Source organism: Aythya ferina, assembly GCF_964211825.1.
Source record: "Aythya ferina genome assembly, chromosome: 1".
Classification (NCBI taxonomy): domain Eukaryota; kingdom Metazoa; phylum Chordata; class Aves; order Anseriformes; family Anatidae; genus Aythya; species Aythya ferina.
This window is the reverse complement of record NC_140296.1, coordinates 86,297,212-86,320,055: the sequence shown is the minus strand read 5'-3', so window position 1 is coordinate 86,320,055 and position 22,844 is coordinate 86,297,212. Positions and strand designations below refer to the sequence as shown.

The 22,844-nt window shown below is 39.0% G+C and overlaps 1 protein-coding gene across 6 annotated transcripts in view; it reads left to right on the top strand.

Annotated features, from left to right (window-relative positions):
- TAB3 (TGF-beta activated kinase 1 (MAP3K7) binding protein 3) overlaps nucleotides 1-22,844 on the top strand; it is a 44,301-nt gene that overhangs the window by 9,262 nt on the left and 12,195 nt on the right. For 3 of the 6 annotated variants that reach the window (XR_014692628.1, XM_084518023.1, XM_084518024.1), the window contains exons 2-3: nucleotides 16,455-16,643; nucleotides 18,117-19,569. Coding sequence is in view for 5 of the 6 variants with exons in the window: in XM_084518023.1 (XP_084374149.1) it covers nucleotides 16,542-16,643; nucleotides 18,117-19,569 (1,555 nt within the window). In the remaining variant the exon portion in view is untranslated. Of the gene's footprint in view, nucleotides 1-16,454; nucleotides 16,644-18,116; nucleotides 19,570-22,844 lie in introns of those variants that run through there. The other 3 variants (XM_084518026.1, XM_084518025.1, XM_084518027.1) reach the window with 3 other exon arrangements.

The following is a 22,844-nucleotide window of genomic DNA, read 5'->3' as shown; positions in this document are numbered from 1 at the left end:
TTTATGTTGACAAATATTTCCTAGGACAAAGGTTTTTTTGTTCCTCCAAAACTTAATTCCTCAAGTTAGAGGTTGTTTTGTAGCTAATGCTCACTTGTTTCAATTTTTAATGTTTTCAGAGTTCAACAACAGGAAAAACCCATCTCCTTTTTGGGGATTGTTCTGTTGTGGTTTTTGTTGTTTGTTTCAGTGTTCTCAGCTGTGACTGACACCCTATGCTGCAGAGAAAATTATAGCATTTGGATGTTCAGTATTCCTTTTCCCTTATAACTGCCTATTTCTCTCTCTCTCTTCATGGAAGGGAAGTAGACTGCAGCCCTCACATAAACAGGGGTGATTTTTAGTTCTCTGTTCAAGAAAGTTTTCTCAGAAGCTTGGTATTTGAGTATAGTTAGGTTTAATATTTTTTGTTTCCCTGCTGTTAATTATTTTGCACTTCTGGCATTTGAGCAGGTTTTTTTTTCCCCTTTCTTTCTGGAAATAGCATTCATAGTTGTAAGTTCTAATATTACAGGTACTGCTAGCAAGTTAAGTCTTTCTAATGACTCCCAAATTAGTCCAGGTTATGTCTGTTCTGTTATATAACCTTCTCTATAGAGGCATATTTGTTAACACCACTAATTGATAAAATAACTCAAAATATAAAGTAATAAAATTGAATTTTCAAATCTAAGAGCGGCTGTCTGAGCAATTCTATAGATTGGGATGCATCATTTAGAATTCTTGTAGTGAGATTTCCTTTAACTCTTTGGCTCTCATTTGAAAATAAAAGGTAATCATGTGAATTTCATAAGCTGTTTGTTGTAATACATGATTACAAATTCTCACCCTGCGTACAGTTTAAACATGCATGTTACAGTTCTTTCATGATGGTGTTCACTTATTGGCAGCTGTGATGTATGTACTAAATACTTTGTTGTGTAGTCGATACTACAGTGTTTGAACTTGCAGCCTGCTTTTCTTCATGTGCAGTCTGTTTTCTGGAACCTGTTCAGTTAATCTGAGCATGTATAACTGCATAAAGAATGTCTTTACTCTTCTGCATACTTGGAAATTTGTTGATTAAGGCAGTGACTCGTATTTTATCTGGACTCGTATTTTATCTGTGTCTCCAGTTAACTCACTTTTCAAGTATGTAGAAAGCTGCTCTTCTGATCAAAGTGAATGGCTGGGTGTGGAAACATGACAAATTATCAAGCAAAGCAATTGGTATTGGAACATGGGTGTACCAAGAGCTCAGTATACATTTTCTTACAAGAACACTTAAAAGTGTTCAAATTTGTGTGAATTTTGTTTTCAATTAACTTGAAAATCAGACAAAATCAGTAGTGAGAAGATAGATGAATTAAGAGTAACCCCATAGGTTAAGCTGTTCACACAGCAGCGGAGAATTAGTTGGCCCTGAGTGCCCAAGGTCTGGTAAAGAGTCCGAAGAAGTCACTGGGGCTGTTTGGCTAAGCAGTGGGTGTGACCACTCACACTGTGACTGCAGATTCAAAGCATCAGATTACAGTGTTATTTAATGTACTTGGGCTTCTGAAATCTACAAATCTGTAAGTGATAGGACAAGGGGTAATGAATGGCTGAGCTAAAAGAGGGGAGATTTAAGATGAGATGCTAGGAGGACAGTCTTTACTCTGAGGGCGGTGAGGCACTGGAATGGGTTGCCCAGAGAAGCTGCGGATGCCCCATCCCTGGAGGTGTTCGAGGCCAGGTTGGACGAGGCCCTTGGCAACCTGGTTTATTGGGTGGCATCCCTGCCCATGACAGGGGGGTTGGAACCAGGTAGTCTTTCTACCCAAACTGTTCTGTGATTCATGCTGCTTCGTGCCCTTCATGTGTGTAGGGCAGATGTTGTCTGTCATAGGCTGCAGGGGAATACTCAGGTGGCAGTGTGTTCAGCTGGTGGGGGGTGACTGCAATTCATTTTAAATCTTAGATTTTTCTGCTGTGTAACCTCTTGTATACAGGACTACATTTGATTTGTGGGAAGGTATGACCTTTGTTTTTTTTCCTTCTGTGTTTTCAGCAGTTGATGTTCTTCTAAGACTCCTGGGAGTTAGACCAAGAGACCTGTGTTTCAGATTCAAATTCGTTGTGTCTAAGTGGAGAGCTGGATGTATTCCATATTGTTTTGCTCTACAAACCATATGCATACTGCCAAAGCTGAACAGTAAAGAAATTGGAGATTCATTAAAGAACTAGCTGAAGACTATTATTCCTAGTATGCTTCTTTGCTGCAGCATCTACGAAAAAAAAAGTGGTACTCTTACTAGGTGAAAGACAAAAGCTCTTGTAGCTTGCATCTGCAGCCACTCAGATCATTGGATATCTGTTGTGCTCTTTCATTCTTGTGAAGGTGAATAGCATTGAGCACAGCACAAATACAAGGGTAATTTTAGAGTAGTGTAAAGAACATTTCAGGCAGTTCATTTGCTACTGTTTTACCAAGTTATCCACGGGACCCCACATAAGGCAATGGAGAAGTCTGCTAAAAAGGGCTGCGCTTGTGGAGGATGCATCTACCTTGAGCTTGTGGACAGAATCTTGTTTTAGGCATGTGAAATAATCCAAATGTCTTGAAGAGTAGAGTAAGTTTGTAACTATTTTAAGTTTGGGCTGTCTTTGAGCCTTTTTATTTTTTTCCTCTAAAGCAGGATTATGTGGGTAGCTTCCTAAAAGGGAAATGAAATCAGAGCAGTTTATCCTACCAGCCTTAATGGAGTACACCAGGGCAGATCAGTGTGGAAATGATCTGGCTTTAGAGAGATACTGATTGCTTTAAGCATTTAACATGCATGTTTAACTTGCATTACAAGGATATTCTTGATACAGCATAAAAATAACGTTTTAAAAGCTGAAATTGTGCATTTAGACTGTTTTGGATGAAATGCCTTAAAGTCATACTTATTCTTGGAAGTTTCAGAAAATGTGCTTTGTTCATTTGCAATGTGGTCAGATTTATACCATTTTTTTTTCCTATAACTGGACCTGATGGAAGTGAAACTTGCACGGCTGTATGACACTAAGAAGTTACAAGCAAAGTCAACTGTGGAAAGACTAGCTATTAGCAAAGGGTCTCTTTACCTTTATTTTTTTTCTACTGTAAGCCCAGTTTTATACAGCCACAGAGTTGTTTAACATGTTCCTGCTAAAATTTGTGATGCACGCTTCTACCACAAATTGTGTTAATCTCATCATCTGGCTCTGAAACTTTCTGGCCTGGTACCAGACCAACAAAAATAAACAAATATGACTTGACTACTGATAACTTGCCTTTGCATACATACAATGTTAGGGAGTAATCAAGGTGTCAGGACTGTAAGTACAGTTTTCCTTAACCTACTGAAGTCATGACTTAAAGGTCTTTAAAGGCAGGTAAAGCATGGTCTTTAGCATCATTTCATGCTGGTATATAGCAAAGTGATTGAAATGCATAAAGCTTCTAATTTAGAGATTATTAAAATGTCAAAAAAAGAAGTTTTTGGTCCTGTCATCTGTCCAGGGCTCATGGAAAAGCACAAAAGTTGCTTGCAGTGTGAAGTGGAAGTCAATATTGTTGTGGAAAAGCTCAGTGTTGGTAGCTGCACTTTTACTGCTGCTATCTGTGGTCTCTCAGCATGCTTGCTTTGGTATTAAAATACCTGATTTAGTGCCAGATTCTCTGTAAGGAAGAGGACACTCTGAAGCTTATATCAAGTAAAGCTGCTGGTTACTGTTCAAGTCCTCTGAAGCTGTACAAGAATTTTGGCAGGAATGCATCAGTGCATCTTAGGATGAACAATTGTATTTGTATTCTGGTCTTTCCATTATCTATTTTGGCTGTCCTATTTCTGGCCTAAGGTTATGGAACAAGTGGGTCTGAAATATCTAGACTTCCTCATGGAGATTTGCCACTGAAGCGATGCAACAGACAGGGCAGCTACAGCTTTATCTGAGTATTGATTATTTAACCATTACCCTACACCGCCCAGGTTTCTCTCTCCAACAGCTGTAGCATAGAACTTGATTATGGAAGATGCTTAGGAAATCTCACAGCTTTCCTTCCACCAGACAGACTTGTATCTTGTTAGTATTCTTTGTAGAGAATGAAGATGAATGTGGCCTTAGCAGAACAAAAATTGCATTGCATAAACAAAGATCTAATTAAGGTATTCTTCCTCCCCTTGCCTAAAGCAAAACAAAGTTTGATCTAGAGTTTATATCACATACATATATGATACCTGGTTATATCTATATAGACATATATATGGTGGCAGATTAACCTTATTTTAAAGTATCTGTTGTGTTTCACTAGGAAACTGGGTACAGGAATTCCTCATACGCAACATGCCCTCAAGCATCGATGTTCCTATATGTGTGTATAAATAATATATACGCATTATTTATATATCTTAAGATATTATCATATGAAAGTAAACATATATAGATAATATAATTAATGCTGTATGTCACCTCTTGTGGTCTGTCATTGTGACGGTCTTATGGTTATTCATGCAAAGAATTGTTGGAATATATCAGAGTAGGCAAAGTCCATGTTACAGTTTGGTAATAAATTCTTCTGTTGTGATACAAAAGATGGGCGTGCTGCGTCACTTGCCCACCATATTTTATAGCAATTAGTCACATCAGAGAAATGTAGGCAGTTAGTGTAATCTTTGCGCTGCTCTGTATTGCCTCCTGTCTCTTCCGTGTTTTTTCTGTGTTGGCCCCCTCCCTATTTCTGTCATATTTTTTTTGTTCCTGTTTATGTGCCTCTCCACTTCCCTCCTCTGTTTCCTCTGTGTAGAGTCATATCCTCCATTAGTGTGTGTTTGCTGTGGATCCTGAAAGCAGGTTTTCTCGTCTTTTCGCTCAGCTCCTTGTGTTTCTAGTCTAGTGTATTTCTTCTAGTTTAAGGTCTCCAGAGTGAGGACAGGCTGGTAGTGGTCAGGCCAGAAACAGTTGTGTAGGTGCCTGTGCTTCCCAGGACCCTGTTATTCTTTCTGCTTTGTAATCTCTCAGCTTGCTGTTTTGGGCGTAAGAGTTCCAGTGCATGCCGTGCAGGGGCAGCCTTTACAATAGATGTTGCTTTTGGCACCATTGTCAGTTACATGGGCTGCTAATCAATTTACATAAATCATTTAAATTGAAACTAATTCTCGTTAGTTTCTTCTTTTCTCTCTGCATTAGAAGGAATGCTTCTTCAGAAGTAGAAATATGTTTTGCAGTTGCTTTCTTCGCGGTGCAGCAAAATTTGAAAGTTTGAGACAAGTGCTGTTACAGAAATTGTCTGCATCTCATCCTGTAGTGCTCTTCTGCATATGCAGTTTTCAACAAAATAGAAATCTTTGGGTTCAGCTAGTGTTCTTAACACAGAGTATTTACAAGGTTTGTCATACAAAAACTCATGGGATGCATGTCAGAGGAATCCTACTCATCTTGTTATTTTTAATTTTCATTTATGACATTATTGCTGTTACCTATGACAATTTTATGATGGCTATTTCAGAAGCAGGAAACCCAATCATTTATTTGAGATGGTTGGCTTAGAACTCTTTCTCTTCTTTCTATCTACTTTAATTCAGGCTTATTTAACAATGAAACTTTATTTTGGAAAGTTTCTGTTGCCATTAATTGCCCATCCTATTGCTTACTCATAGTATGGTTAACTCAGAAGAGTGAATTTCCGTCTTGTAGTTCTTGTAGCTTTAGCTGACTCAGAGAGATGGCCAAACTCTTATTTCACTGTGAAATTGTTTGCCCTGAGCCACCCAAGTAAATCAAATAGCTGGTTCAAAATTGGGATGGTATACCACTGAATGCATGAAGTGCAGCTGTGTGCCTGTACAGAAATATCAGCCGTCTCAGATGACTAACCTGATTATGCTGCTTCTGCTCTGCAAACGGACAATAGTTTCTTTCAGTTTTATTGCTAGCAACCCGTTTATTTAGAGCAAACATTTTAACAGGGAGAAGCCTGAATCAAAGGGTGAAGGTGAACAGAAGTGAGGGAGATGTTGAAGCTAATTATGTGAGTAGCAATATGCATGTGTAACAGTGGATTTGCGAGTGTAGTTTACTCTGAAATTTTATTACTTTTATATGACAAGCCAAGTGACACATTCTTATTCTTAGATCATGACTGTTGTCTTCAGTCTTCCTGAAACCTCTGGCTTGAGGAAATAGTAATTAGTCCATACTTACTTCTGCAGGAGTTCAGTGTTTCAATTTGTAGAAGTCTCTTGTCGGAGTACTCACTGTATTTTGACCAGTGTAAATGCATCTTACGACAAAGCCTGCTCTGAATATCTTACAAGTGAATGCTAAGCGTGGCAGTGAATTTGTGATCTGGGAGCAAGAGCTGATGCTGAGGATCATTTACCTTGTGTAGGAGCTGTCAGACATCTCCTTGTCTGGGACAACGTTAAATTCCTGGTAGGGACTCATGCTGGTGACCTGCAGAAACCTCTGCCTCCATAGCAAAGCTCGAAGACATGTATTCTATGAGGAAATTTAATGTCACTTTTGAGAAGGAAGCTCACTTTCTGAAGCAGTTACGTATTAAAAAATGTTCCAGTGGCTTTGCAGTTTGTTGGACATTGGCTTTTAGTAACCGTTAAACATGGAAATACGGATGGGCTGTACCATGGATTTGCAGTAGATGTTTTCTGATACTGTTAGTACATGTTTAATTTTATATATTCTTGGAAGGGAATATATATCCTTTCTGGCTCACTTTGACTCCTAAAATAGGATGTGGCAGCCACTCCTCCCCCATATAATTTTTACACTGCATTTAGTAGGGCCAACATTTGGAGTTTGTGAATTGGGAAATCTGACAGCGAGCTGATTTACTGCAGGATTTTTTCCAGCCACAGCGTGTAGTTCACAGCTATTCAGTCAGTAGTTGTACGTCCTGGCAAGGAGGACGATTCATCATCCTTATAAATTTTGGTACAAACGTGATACTTGTGATAAAATCTCATGATTATCTCTGTGACATACAAACTCAGTTGTTCTCGCAACTTTGTTTGTCCTGGTACTCTGCAGAACTGTTGTGGAAACTATTATTTGCTGTTTAGTAGCATTATTGCAGAACTGTCTCAGTGCCTTGTAAACCTACCGGGTTGTAACTGTTTTGTAGCAAGAGCTGCTTGTAGTTGCTTGGGGGAGTGAGAGAACCATACATATCTAATGAAGTATTTCATTATAAACACAAGAAGGTTAGTAGTATCTTCTTGGTAGTGGAATTACTAGCCAAGTACTTCTTAGCCACTTGCTAAAAGGATTATTATTTTTCCAGTTAAGTAGTCTTCTCATTATCCTTCGGTTCTTACTGTGAAGTAATTAAAAGTACTCTGTATTTTATGAAGATTTGACTTGAATTTAGGGTTAAGATGATTTTGACTCCTTTTCTTTTGTTTCTAAAGCAGTGGAATAAATAAGCTCTCTTAGCGCCACATATAGATGCTACCTTAAAGGAGAGAAATTTAATCATGACCAAGGCCACAGAATAATGTATGACTTGTTTGGGAAACAAGATCTTTGTACTCTACATACTAAATCCCTTTCCACCTGGTAACATGCTGTCTCAGTGCCTGATGTTTTTGTTTAATTGGTGTCAACACTGTGACATTTTTGATGTCTTTTATCATAGATGGAAGAGGAGGAACAGTAGATAGATAACACTCGTCCATTTAGATGCTGACAGCTTACAAGGGTGACAGACCATAATGAAAGGGAGAAAAGCAAAGCAAATACTAAAGCACACAAAGCAACACAAAATAGGTTCCTAAGAGGGAACAGTGATTCATTATAACTTCTGATTTTTTTTCCTAGCAACAGCTGTCACTGAAATGCTTGCCCACAGACCACAGAAGAAACCTAATTATGCTTTAGTCCCATCCCCAGGCAGTATCCCTGTTGTGTGAAAAATGGATTTCCTTCTTCCAGGTTTCTCTTGCCTTGGGATTGTATGTTGCCTTTTGTGTGATGAAGACAAATCTCATTGTATTTCCATATTCCTCATTTATTGAATTTGTCAAAATAGTTTTCAAACATGGACAAAATTGATCATTGCATAAATGAATAAAAACAAGAGAAGGAATATCTTCATTGTTTGACACTCCTGTTTCATCAGTGTGAGCTAATGGTATTATTGTCGTGCCCGCTTTGATGAGTTATGCTCCGTTTCGGTACTCTGAGCTGTTCTAGGCCATCAGGTGACACACCTGCGAAGTTGTTGTATGCCATATGCACAGGGAAATTGAATCAAGAATTGGCAAGTGAGATTGTGTAACTTTACCCTAATTTAAGAGACCAATTGGTCAGCAATTTGTCAGCTTTATTTTTAGTTTTATTTTGCCATATACTTCTTTACTATGTTTCCCTTTGCCTTCCTGCCATCCAGGAGCTTTTTGAAGCTGTTGGCCTTCTTTCATACGAATGAATGAATGCTCATCATAAAACAGCTTGCCAAACCACTCAGTTGTGGTTTTTAGTGACTTAGCCAGTCATTTACTTCAGAGCAAGTGACAACAGCAAGCTGAGCTCAGCTTTAAACATTGACTGCTTTTCTTTTTTCTCTTTGTGGAACTTACTATGTCTGTATGAAATGACTAGATAAGCTCAATGTTATATTGCTTTCTAGCTGTTTCCAGGCTGTGAAGCAATGTACTCCAAAAGCTATGGGATGTGTCACCCAGTAAATAAAAAGGCTTCTGTAACAAATGATCATTGTGATATATGTGGTGTGGGAGAAGTTTTTAGCTATAAATAATCTTAAAAATTACTTTACCTATTGCAGAGAAAAAGAATTCCTGTTTTTTTTTTTTTTTTTTTTTTTTGTGATAGAACATGTTTAAATAGCATGATTGTGGGCCTAAAAACAGGTGTGAGAAAATTGTATTGGAAATGCTGTAATAGCTTAGCTTCTTGTGTTTGATTTCTTTAACGATGTTCCAGCTAAAAATCTTTATAAAGTTGTTACATGGCAGTAAAAAGTGTTTGTTTTCCTCTGCTACAAGAGCAATCCAAAGTTGGATTGGGGCGTGTTCTGACACCCATGGGACGGATTGGTTGTTTGGTTTTATTTATTTGAATGGTTCAATCAAGGGAAGCTTAATGTACAAAACTGTTTATTTCATTGTTCCTAGTATCATTATAGTGTGACTTTAAACCATTTACAGCCAGTTGAATATTCTTCTGCAGGCACCTTTGAATTGAAGCCAACAGTGGTTCCAGAGGCTACTCAAGGATTAGAGGTGTGATTATGTGATTGCATCTGCAGCCAGGTCACATGCCAGGCGTGTTTACAAGGCTATAATTGGGTGCAGATGCCTATTAAACAGTAGGTATGTGTGGGATGGGACGGTAAAAACCTAAGTTTTTGCTCAGTTGATCCTTGGTGCAAAGAAACTCAGTTTGAATCATCTTAAAATTTTAAGGTCCTTACTTATGCAAAATGTTACTTTAAACAAGTGCTTTTTGACACCTTAACTGTGGTTTGTTTGCAGCCATTGTTGGAAGCACCACAGTAATTACACACCTCAACATCTTGAGTATTGAAATACAGAAGTGGAATTGGGATGTGATCACATAGCATTGCAGTCCTCCCTGGCCCAAACCACGTTTATTTGTTAATACCACAATGTTAGTCAAATGCCTTGTCTACTTCAAAGTCAGTGCTTTCTAAATCTGTTGGCTGAGCTAATTCCTTTCTTGTTTTCTCATGTTTTACTACTGGCATGCAGTGTATCAGGAGTATTCTAGCATTTGGAAGTATGTAACTAGTGTGGTAACAGATAATAATAAAGTCTGAGTGTAATCATGGCAGTAGTACAGATGGGGATGCCGATATTCAGTTGCTCTGTTGTGGTTTTCAGAGAGTAATATTGTGTGGACTGCGGGCAGATGACGTGGAGCTTGAAGTTTCTTCAGTTCTGGCCTCTTGCTGATGGTGGCTCTCCTGTGTTCAGCTGCCCATCAGCTGTCTCACAGTGCCACAGCTTTGTGCTGGACACACAAGGCTGTGGACAGAAAGCTGTTGTGGGTGGCTTGTAACTTGCTACAATGGAACTCATCTCGCTGCTTTTTTTTATGCTGCCTCATATGCAGTGAAGTTTAGCATCCCTAGGGGACTGTAGCCAAAACTCTGGAGGACTTGGGAGTAGCTGGTTTGCTCACTGCTGTTCTAGGAGCTCAACTGGCATTACCCCTAAGCACTCCTTGCAGAGAGAGTAACTTGTTTCAAGAAACTGTAATGAATGTGTTACCACTCCTTTACCAGTAACGTAGTTTCCAGGGACCTAACTTGCCTAATTTTTAGTTCTCTAATATTAATAAATTGTTTGGAGTAGACGTTGTATTTGAGTGCTGAAGATGGAACAGGTGATGTTTTATCGTTGGGAGAAGTGGGTAGTTTCTCACTGTCTTTTCTTTTGCCATAGTTTTTAATAAAGAAACTTCTACTAAGTAGGCTAATCTCTTTAATGCACCTTAAATACCTTTGTTTATGCTAACGTAGCACAATGAAATCGCTTCTGCTGTTGGGAAGATAATAGATTACATGGAAAATGTGTTACGTGCTGCCCCTGTGGAAGGGGAACACCACAGTTCAGAATGTGGATGACTTTTTTTGTAGGATTATTTCCATACTATCTGATCTCTTGAATTTAGCAATCTGGAAGGAAGTAGTCATGAAACATGAACGTAGATGTTTTTAATAAGCAGCTATGGTTTTCAATTATATAGATAAAGGCATTTCTTTTATAAAATGTTATTTTAGTTCCTAAGCACTCTGTGTACTGTGTTCTTCTAAAGAGCTTTTCAGATTAGAAGTCTTTTTTAAAGTTAATCTCAAAAATAAGTTACTCCCTTTAACTTCAACAACATAAGTAAAAGTAAGTAGGAGAAATGCAATAACAAAGGTAATTTGAAGAACTTTTTATTCAGGTATCATGACCAGAGAAACACAGTTTGTAATTATCTCTCAGAAAAATATGATTCATAGCACATATTATCAACTTCTTTCCATTTAATAAATTGTGGGGTTTGAGTTTGCCAAGATGGCAGGTGCCCACCATGCTGTGTTCTCATTCCTTTTCCTCAGCTGGAGAGGGGCTGAAAATACAACGAAGCAACTCACAGGTTGAGGTAAGGACAGGGAGGTCACTCAACAATTACTGGCATGGGCAAAACAGACTTGGCTTGGGGAAGATTAATTTATGTCAGTTACTTATTTCATAATAACAATAGTGAGCAGTGCAAACTTAAAAACAAAACAAACAAAAAAACCTGAAAACCTCTTCCCCCCCAGTCACCTGCTTCTAGGTCCTCCCCCCAAGCAGTGCAGGGGAAGGGGCAATGGGGGCTGTGGTCAGTCCCTATCACTTCATCTTGGCTACTCCTTCTCAGTCACTCTGCCCCTGCTCTATGTGGGGTCCCTCCCACGGGATGCCATCCTTCCCGAACTGAGCCTGCGGGGGGCTGCCCACAGGCAGCAGCTCTTCAAACATGACTCCGTCCCATGAGGTCCATCCATCCCCCAGGAGCAAACTGCTCCAGCACGGGTCCCCCATGGGTGGGCAGCAGGTGCTCCTGCTTGGGCTCCTCTCCATGGGCTGCAGCTCTGGCCCGGGGCCAGCTCCTGTGGTAGCACTCCATGGGCTGCAGCCTCCTCCAGGCCACATCCACCTGCTCCACGTGGGCTCCTCCGTGGGCTGCATCGTGGAGATCTGCTCCATGTGGGACCCATGGGCTGCAGGGGGACAGCCTGCTCCACCAGGGGCCTCTCCACAGGCCTCAGGGGAGCTGCTGCTGCCTGCCTGGAGTACCTCCTGTCCTCCTGCTGCACTGACCTGGGGGATACAGGGCTGGTTCTCTCACATTTTCTTACTCCTCTCTTCCAGCCACTGTCACAGAGCAGTTTTTCCCATCTTAAATCTGCTCTCACAGAGGCACAAACTTAGCTCATTGGCTCAGCTCTGGGCATTGGTGGGTCCCTTTGGAGCCAGCTGAAACTGGCCCTTATCTGACATGGGGCAACTGGTGGATTCATCTCACAGAGGTCTTGAGTGTTAAACTTTTGTGCTTTTGTTTTAAAAAAAAAAAAAAAACAAAAAACAAAAAACACCATATTTTTATTTTCAACATGATCTCATTTTTATTTACACTGCCATTTTTTGGTGAAAATATATTTATGTACTTACCCAGATTAATGAAATTGTATTTTAGAATTTCACATTCTTCTGCTACATCCATTCCTGCCTTCACTCCTCAGTTCTCCCTCTATCCACTACATGAGGAACAAGTAAAATTCCTATTCGGGGAGAGTACTCGGACTGTTTTTGCTCTTCTGTGTAGGCCAGAGCAGGAATAAAGGTCTTAAAACGCTGGCATCACTGTTACTTAGAAATCTCATACCTAAATGCCAGAAGCAAATATGAAGAGGTATGAGTTGTTGGTATTGGCAAATTACATTTTGATGGCATATTATTGTAAATCACAATTAGGAATTTCTGTCAAGAATTTGGATTGTATAACTGTTTATTGGATTTGCTACTTTGCATTCACTGGAAATGAGTTTAAATGTCACTACAATACAAGTCGCTTTTGCTTGGTGAAGATGTTATGTATGCTCACTTCATTCGCTGATGTGTATCTAATATTATTTGTTTTTATTCTGGAGTTTCTATAAGTAAGAAGTTGGTGGTAGTTTACTGTTTTGTCCAGTGAAATTTCATGGTACATCCACACTGGAGTTCCAGAGGCGTTCAGACAGACTATCTGGTGCAGGTGTTCGAAGGAAGCACCTAGTGAGCACTGAAGTAGGGGAAAAAAAAAGTCTCTCTCACACACATGCTGCATGCATGAAATTGAAATTTTTCCTCAACACCTTGAACAGTAATGGTGAAAAAGTGAACAAAAGAGAAAAAGAACATTAATTTACAAAGATTGGGCTGAGTTCATCTAAATGCCATTCGGTAAATCCGCTTCTTGTCTGTAAGTGTCAGCGTGCATTAGTCAGGACAACAAAGTGTAAGAATTACATTTGTGTAGTATGCTGAGGGAAAATTGAGGCTCTTTACCTGTCTGTACTTAATCCATCTGTTTTCTCGTCTTTCTAATCTAAAGATTTAAACAATCTTTTAAGATGAAGGAATTTGCTTAAAAGGTACAATAGCACGGTGTCTTTGAAGAGTTGATTTTTCTATAAACTGATTTGCTTACTGGTGTGGTGTGGTTTGGGTGGGGTTTTCCTCTTATCCTTCAAGGTACAACTACGGTTATACAACTCATAATTCATTTTAAGTTGATGAGGCTTTGTGAGAAGCTGTCTCCCAGATAGCCTTTTTCTGGGAATTCACTTAGGAATCATTTCAGTTGTTGCATATGTTGTAATTGCATGGTGCAATTGCATTGTAAGCACATGCCATTACGTAATTTATAAACTTTCACATTGTATGTATTTACCTCATTTGTTTTTCAACTGGATCTTTTTGATGATTCATTTATCTTTATTTTAGGTGACTTAGCATTTAAAAATAATGGTAATAAAATAGATTTTCTTCTGAACACAGTGTGGGGGAGCAACAAGATTATAGTAATTCTGGTTTTTATTCATCCTTCTTGAAGAGAGAAATCAGTTGTTTGGTGGAAGTGTGGACCCTGGTTTATTTTCTTAACTTATAAAGTTCACAAGTGGCTTTAGGGAAGAAGATACAGGTACTGTTTTCCCATCCATATAATTTAGTCATGTAAAAGTTGTGGAAAAAATACTGGTGGAATTGCTTAGGACCAGAGTGATTCTTCGCATAAGGTCCAAGTTTCACTAATGGCTGCCAAGGTCATTTCTGTGTCTTACTACAGCAGCACCAATTCTGCAACAATACCCTTTAATGCTTTTGTTACTACAACTTCAGTGTGCATAGCAATGTTAATTTATTTCATCCTTGTGAATTACTTTTCGGCTAGGATTTAGGTAACCTCTGTGCGCTTTTGAAAGTTGCAGATGAAGTGACTTTTGCTTTCATTGCAATTGTGGGTTATTTTTTGATGTGAACTGTGCTGTGAACTTTCAATAATGATAAGGCACCTTAAATGTAGTGCACTTCAGTGTGTCCCTCAGCACACGCGTGCCATGAAAGAGGAGCCTCAGATAGTTGCTTTCCTAGGCTCTTGCGCCTCAGCAGGAGCTCCTGTCCTGTCTGCTCCTGTCTGTTGCAGCTCCATTATCTACACTGTGAGGTCTGCTCTTGTCTCACTGCTCTGCTTGCCTGGTGCTGTGCAGTGACCTGGGATGTGAGTCTTTTGTTCCCACTGGTTTGGGCCACTTAGCCTGGAAAATGCTGATTCAGGTGTAGGCAGGTCAGATAGAATAGGCAGATGTGTGCTCCGACATATGGCTGAAGAGAACTTTGTGGGGTTGACTGTAAAATAAATGTGTAAATAAATAAATCCACACTTGTGCAGCCATAGAATCCATGGAGTTCTGAGTTTGTGTGTTTGTTCTTCTCATGAGAATTATTTCAGGTTTCTTGTAGACTTTTCAAGACTAGAGGATTTGACTCTAAAATGAGAATGGCAGTTTCTCTTATCCATTATTTGTGATTAGAGAACTCTGATTAAATTCCTAGTTGGCTAATAGCTGCCAATAACTTTGAGGGTTACACATCTGCTCACCCTAAGTATTCAGGAGTTGTTGGAAAAAATGTCAAAGGGAATGTTGGATTTAGACTAGTATTAAAGCATAGAAAAGCATTCTATGAAATGATGCAAATTCCCAGTCTGCTTTCTTGTGTTACATTTGAATTGATGTTTGAAGAGAGAAATGATGCACTATGATTATACAAGTTATATTTCTTGCAGTATATCTGAAATCATGGCAGGATAATTAAGATCTCGCTGTTTTTATTTTTTTTAATTTTCTCATTTATTTTGGAAGAATATGATGTGACAGGTGTAGTACTGGATACTAGAATGCATCAGATAAAACAGAGCAACCCTTCCTGCGAGCACATGTCATTTCATGATGGATAATGTTACTTGAGGGCTGTCCACATAAGTAGCAGCCAGATAGTGAAGCAGACTTCTGTTTCGTGTTGTTGCTGTTCTGCCACTTTTCAGTGAAAGGAAGTAATATTTAGGAAGAGGTAATAAAAACAAAGGCCTGAGTATTGAATATTAAAAACAATACAAATCCCTCCCCCATTCTCCACCAAACCTTTTTTTTTTTTTCTTTTACCCTAAACCTGACATGTTTTATTTCTTTGAAAACATGTTTTATTTTCTTAGTCAAACTAAGAGACTTTCTTAGGAAAGATACAGGAAACTGTAGGAGATGATTATCACATGAAGGTGTGAAGGTATGCGGATGTCTAGGCTGATTTGTTGTACTTTTCTAGTTTTCTGTTAGGAGCTGAGCTAACTACTGAAAAGCCAACTCTGGAGTATGTACATTATGTACCATTCAAAAATTCCACCAAGGCTGAGATGTGAATGCTTTAAACGGAGCGAAAACTTTGGCCTTAACCTAGCTAATGATGAACACCCTAACTTGAACAGCCACTCTGCTGGTATCTTTCATTTTCATTTTTGAAAACGCCTTTACATTCTCCCCAGTTAAAAATTCAGCTGAATATTACTGTTGGAAAGACAGAGGCTATTTCATGTACCATCTCCATGCAGTGTCCATGTGAATTTTTACTTAGACTTAGCTCTTGGATGATTGCTCCTCTGATCATAAGCAACAAGTGAGGAAAGCATTTATTGACTCAGATTGTATTTGTTGTCTAGCATTCCTTTGGTATTGTAGTTCAAATCCCGTATTTTTCAGGATTCTTGCATTCAACAGCAAATGTTTTTTTTGTAATTAATTATGCTGATAATTAATAGGTGCTTTACAATGATCTGAAATAGATTATTATCATAGGCCTAAAAAGGACTTACTAAACTATGTTTAAATCCTGTTGTGTTTCACAAAAATTCCTTCCAACTCCTTGAATTTACAGCAATGTAAGAAGTTTAAGCCCCATTACTAGAAAATTATTTTAAAATAATTGCGCTACTTCTAGCCCATTATTTCTGGCATAATGTGAATAACAAAGACATGCGTGCTCCGTGACTTCAGACGTTTCTACAAACTATTCAGATTCTCGCTGGGAATACTATGTAAGTAATCTATTACAGCTCTGTTTTATACAAGCCAGGTTAATTAAAGTCATGCGTATATGGTACCACAATGGGACCAGGTAAAGAACTGAGCTAGCACATTCCAGTAAAATATAGTGTAGATACACCTGTGCTATGTTAAGTGTTTTTGGATTAGAATTTGAGAAATGTTGATTCCCACTCTCATGCTTAAGCCATCGTCTCTTTATATCTGGATCTAAAACGTACTTGTCATTGCAGTTGGGGAAAGGAAAAAGAATGGCTGTGATAGCTTAGAAATAATTGGCTTCTTCTTATTACAGAAAATGCCAGAAGCCTCAGAAGATCATAATCATTGGAAGGCCTGTTGACTTCTGTTTTTTGATAATCTGGAACATCATCAGTCTGGCATGGCGCAGGGCAGTCAACAACTCGATGTGCAGGTACTCCATGATCTCCGACAACGTTTCCCTGAGATACCTGAAGGGGTGGTATCTCAGTGCATGCTTCAGGTATGGTGAAGAGTTTAAAGGTGCCTATGTACTTCTGTTGTTGTAGCACGAAAACTTCTTAGTAGTCTACTTTGAACATAAATTCTCATTCTTGTGGTTTTATTTTGAAGGAGTAGAAGACTCTGTTACTTGCTTTGTTATTCTGTCTTCTACATACAAGATGTTACCATTCCTCCACTTGCATTTGTATTTTATTGTTGTTTTTTGTTTTTCTTGCTGGTTATTCATCCTTGCATGTGTGACTGTATGGACACAGGATTAAGGAGAGTGGCTAACAGGGTGGTTATTAATGATGGCTTCATCAAGAAGCATCAAGAACATAAGTATGCTGGAGGAGGTTTTAATACAACTCCTTCCTCCAAAATAAGGAACTGGCTTTACCTAAAAACTTAAAGTTTTTCAATCTTTGTGGCATGGATGCTGAGGACTGACCTTATGAAGTTTTGTCTTCTGAAGGCAAGTGGCTGATGTCTTGGGACTGTGGTTCTGGTTATTATTATAAGATCTGTCTCCCAGGTGTTATGTTAGATTTGTATGATACATCTGGATATTCCCACTGACCATTGGAGTCTAGCAGGGGAGCTTGACAGGAGGGGGAAGTAAGCAGGTAGAAGTATCCACAGAGTGAGAGTCATATAAAGTTAAGTGCTGGACTATTCTCTTTTTCTGTCATGTTCAACTGTCTTCATCTGAAAGGATGCTGAATGTCCATGTTAGTCTGGTAGTGAAATTAGGTGAAGTTTTGATTAAGTCTTCACTTTAGTATTAAGAGATGAAGCTAAAATGGATGAAGAAGGGAAAAGGGAGTTCCCTATTTTAAATTGATTGATTCATAATTTAATGTTTGTATATTCAACTGCTGGCATCACAGAACAAATCAAGTTCTTACAGGGGTTATTTGGTCTTTCCCCTGATGTATGAATAAGCCTTTTTTTTTTTTTTTTTTTTTTAAGCCTTGAGCCTGAAAATCTTTAAGACAGTTAAAATTATGTCATAATTATAAGGGGCCTTTAGGTAGAAAAGTACTCATCTAAACTGTAAAATAAAGGTAAAACAATAAACACGTGAGTAAACAGTAAAGTGATACCTGCATCTCTGCTTGGACTCTTCAGAGTGTGCAATTTTCATCTAGTTTAATTTTATTTATGTTATTAGAAATAATTAATTGTGCATTCCTGTTCTTTGCAGAAGATGCATAGAGTTATAACTTTTACTTTCACCAAATTCAGACTTGATTTGATTCTTACTGTAGCTAGCATTACCATTGCATTTTGCTAGATGCAACGTGAGCTATGTACTACTTGCTATGACCTGGTAGGTATGATCTTTATTTCAAAATTCGTATCTGTATCAACTGCTATGAGGTCTGCCTATTGAGGCTTGATTGCAGCTTCAGTTGAATGCTTGTTGAACTCTTAGCAGTGCCTTTTTCTTTTGCCATTTAAGAACACAGGTGTCCCTTCTTCTTCCTAGAACAACAACAATCTAGATGCCTGTTGTCGAGCCCTCGCACAGGAGAGCAACAAATACTTATATATGGAGTACCATAGTCCTGATGACACCAGAATGAATAGAAATAGCCTTTTGCACATTAATCTGGGTATTCATCCTCATACCAGCTATCATGCAGGGGATGGAGCTCAACTTAATGGTGGTCGTACACTGGTACATAGTTCAAGTGATGGACATATTGATCCACAACGCACAGCAGGTAAACAACTGATATGCTTAGTTCAAGAACCACATTCTGCTCCCGCTGTTGTGGCAGCTTCTCCTAATTACAATCCATTTTTCATGAATGACCAGAATAGAAATGCAGCTACTCCTCCTCCACAGCCACCTCCACAGCCATCTTCCATACAACCAGGAATGAACACGTCTGCTATGCAAGGCCCTCCTCCCACGTATATGCACATACCTCGGTACAGTACAAATCCCATTACTGTTACAGTATCACAAAACCTCCCATCTGGACAGAGTGTACCCAGAGCTCTACAAATTCTTCCACAGATTCCAAGCAATCTTTATGGGACTCCTGGCTCTATTTATATTAGACAAACATCTCAAAGTTCTTCAGGACGACAGACTCCTCAGAATACGCAGTGGCATTCGTCACCACAGGGCCCAGTTCCACATTATACTCCCCGTCCTCTACCTGTGTATCCACATCAACAGAACTACCAACCTTCTCAGTATTCTCCTAAACAACCTCAGATTCCTCAGACAGCTTTCCGATCACCACCGGCATCCCAGTGTCCCTCTCCTTTTGGCTCTCCTCAGCACCAAGTTCAGCCTCCTCAGCTGGGTCATCAGAGTTCACATGTCTTCATGCCTCCTAGTCCTTCAACTGTCCCACCTCATCCATATCAGCAAGCATCCCAGACTTTTCAAAAACAAAGCGGTCACTCCGTGTCGTATCTTCCTCCTTTTGCTGGACCTAGTTTATCCAAAGGTTCCATGAACAAAATAGAAATTACAGTTGAGCCACCGCAAAGGCCTGGGACTGCAATGAACAGAAGTCCTTCACCAATAAGTAATCAACCATCTCAACGAAACCAGCACCCGCTGTATGCAGCCACTACTCCTCCTACAAGCTCTCCATCAAGAGGTATGTCGGGTCAACCCAAACCTCCATTTAGTGTTAATCCAGTATATATTACCTACACTCAACCAACTGGACCTACAGGTGCACCAACACAGTCTCCTCGGGTAATGGTATCTCAGCCAAACCCAACTATTTTTAAAATCACAGTAGGTCGAGCACCGACTGAGAATCTTTTAAATTTAGTGGACCAAGAAGAGCGTACTGCAGCACCAGAACCTATTCAGCCTATTTCTGTAATCCCAGGATCTGGAGGAGAAAAAGGAAGCCATAAATATCAGAGAAGTTCTAGTTCTGGATCAGATGACTATGCTTACACTCAAGGTAAATGCTTTACCCTTGAAAATTGTATTATTGTAAAAGGCATTTTTAGCTTGATTTTGCTACTTGTTAAAGTAGGAAATATCGAACCTGTACAGAGAAGAAGACAGATCATGACAAAGATCATCTAATCAGTTTGTTCTGTTTTTTAAAATTGTACCAAAGTTTAGTTGAATACATTAAGAATTTCTGAGGCTCATAAAATTACTGTGCTTTTGACAAAAGAAAGGGAATTTCTTAAGAGAACACTACAATGAATGAACATATGCCATGTATCTGGTTTGTAAATTGTGAACCATGTCGTAAATTTACATGTGGACTTTATTACTTTTTGTTTGAAAAACTTTACATTTAGTTGTTCAGTACTGGGTGCTTTATGGAACTTGAAGCACTAACTTCTGCAAGGCATTTTATTCTTATTTGTTTTAGCTTGAAGAGTATGAAGTAAAAGAGGAGAGAGGATTGCAGCTAAAATTGCTTCTCATGTCACTATAAATTGTGTTTTGTTTTGAAGGGTATTAAAATAATTATTTTGAAGAACTTGATCAAAAGCTCACTTGTTGCACTTAAAGTTTTCAAAGAGGAGGAAAAGCTTGGTAGACAGATTTTAGGATTTGTGTTCTGCTGCATGGGGACAGATTATAGTTAGTCTTACTGCCATGTGTAGAGTTAAATAATTTACTCAAGAAAGAAAAACACAAAGTGGTGAAAACTAAACTTTAGATGAAGACTGCTTTTCTCAGGGTAACCAGCTTTCTAGATTTGAAACGTTTGAAATGGAATAAATGAATCACTCTGTAAGCATTCAAACTAATCAGTTGGGGTAATGACAGAATGATAATCAACAGCAGATATTTAAAGAATGTACTTTGTTTCTAAATTTGTTTGGAAAGAAGAGTCTCTATTCCTGCATTGCTCCTGCATTGCAATTCCTGCATTGGTTTCCTTTCACTTGAGACAGCTGAAATAATGGTTATAAATCTGTTCTTGATTTATTTTGCTTTCTGTTTATTGAGCTATTTTAACTCATCGACAGAGCTGTTTTGTACCTGGTAAACCCAATTAGAAATGTTATTTTGAGAGAATGCTAGTAGATCTGTAACTCAGGTCATACGATTTCTTTGGTAATGTTTGTTTTCCAACTTCACAAAAGGTAGTCATTTATGTTTCACATATGTTCTGAAATGTAGAAAGCTGTTTTTGACTTTTGAATCTGTGTCTAGATTTCCGTGTTTGGAAAACAATAAAGCCAGCTAGTATGTGCCGTTTGGGCTGTCTGCTTTTGTGGTAATACCACATCTGGGGCTTTGTTAGCCTTTGGTGTTGCCGCACTGTGAACTCTTAACAGAAATAAATTGTGGAAGAATAAATGTTATACTCTGCTACCACTGCGGAGGCCTGAAGAGGAGTATACTAAACAGCTTAATGTAGGGAACAAGATCACTTCATTTTCTTCTGAATATGAACCATTGTGAAAACTGTTACCAAAAATCCATTCTGGTGTCTACTTCTAAGGTTTTGTAGCATAAGTCAAATTTGATCAGTTGTACCTGAGGTATAATACTAAGCTATGTAGTGAAGCCATATCCCATGTTAAGTTGGAGGAGTCATGTGAAGACAGGATTTGACTGTAATGGTGGTAAATCATACACCGTAGTACCAGTACTTTTTTTTTTTAATTAATTCTGTGATCTCCTCAAATGTACTCGAGTGACTTGCATTTACCTCAAAAAGTAGAGAACGGTTTTGATCAGTAATATTGGAACCTATATTATAAAAACATCTCATGTTATTCTTTGGATAGGATTTAGTGTTTATTCTTTGACCGAGAATTGGTGGTTCCATGCAAAAAACAAAGTATAGTGTTGTTGTTTTGCACAGAATACTGACACGTGTTAAAAAGTCATTTTATGCCACTGCATTTTTATCTTCCCCTGGTAAGCTACATCACGTTGTTGCTTACTTTTCTAACTTTTTTTTTTTTTTCCAGCAAGAATGCAAGTATGTGTGAGACTTTATTTTTTCTCTTTGCCTGTATTAGATAGAGATGAAGAAAAGGGGTAGGTGGTGGCAGGTGCTTTGTATGAAATATCATTTTTTTCTAATTTTTCTACAGCATCTTCATGTATTCAGTTTGCTGAAAAACTGTTACATGGGTAGCATGCTTGTCTGAATACTAGCAACAAATTTCTCCTATTTTTCTCTTTCATCAGACATACATCAGATAAAACAGCTAGGTCAGAAAGTGTTCAGCATCACACTAACAAACTTGGCCAATTTTGCGTCATGATGAAATACTCAGGACTCTCTTCCTGCAAAAACTAGTATTCTGTAGCTAGGCAAATTTCTATAGCTGAGTGGCTGCTCAGAGAGCCCAACATCAGCTTGCAACTGGGAGTCATAAGTTTCACTATCATGACAGAAGTATGAGAAAATGGTTGATTAACAGCAGGGAGAGGTGAGAGGGCAGCAAATTAGTTCTATTGTAGAATTAATGACTATGAAAAACCTGAGCTTCCCTCTCCCCCCGCCAGCTCTGTTGCTTCCCCCCCACACACACCCTCAGGATTCTCATGTCTAGGCTATTTTATTGAAGTTCTGTAGTTCTGCCTTTGAGCAATGCTGAATTTGTAGTATTGATAATTAAAGTACTCCCTGAAAAGATGGTTGTCCCCCTCTCTGCTTGGAGTACTGTATCCAGATGTAGGGCTGTTAGAGTGGTCCAGAGGAGGCCACAAAGATGATCAGAGGGCTGGAGCAACTCTCACCTATGAAGAAAGGCAGAGAGCTCCAGGGAGACCTCATTGTGGCTTTTTAGTACTTAAAGGGGGTTATAAAAGAGATGGAGAGTGACTTTTTACTCAGGCAGACATTGAAAGGACTAGGAGGAATGGTTTTAAACTAAAAGAGGGGAGACTTAGATTAGATATCAGAAGGAAATTCTTCACTATGAGCATGGTGAGGCATTGGAACAGGTTGCCCAGTGAAGCTGAAGATCCCTCATCCCTGGAGGTGCTCAAGGACAGCCTGGATGAGGCTCTGGCCAACCTGATCCAGTGGTTGTCATCCCTGCCCATGGCAAGGTGGTTACAACTGGATGATTCTGAAGGTCCCTTCCATCCTGAGACATTTTATGATTCTGTGAAAAGCAAGGAATAGTTAAATACTTAAATATTCCTTCCTATACTGCATACTCTGGAATAGCACTGAAAAAACAACTTAGCAGTCTAAGGGCTAGTGTGTCAGACACTGTTGGAACAGTAGCTATGAAGTGTTAT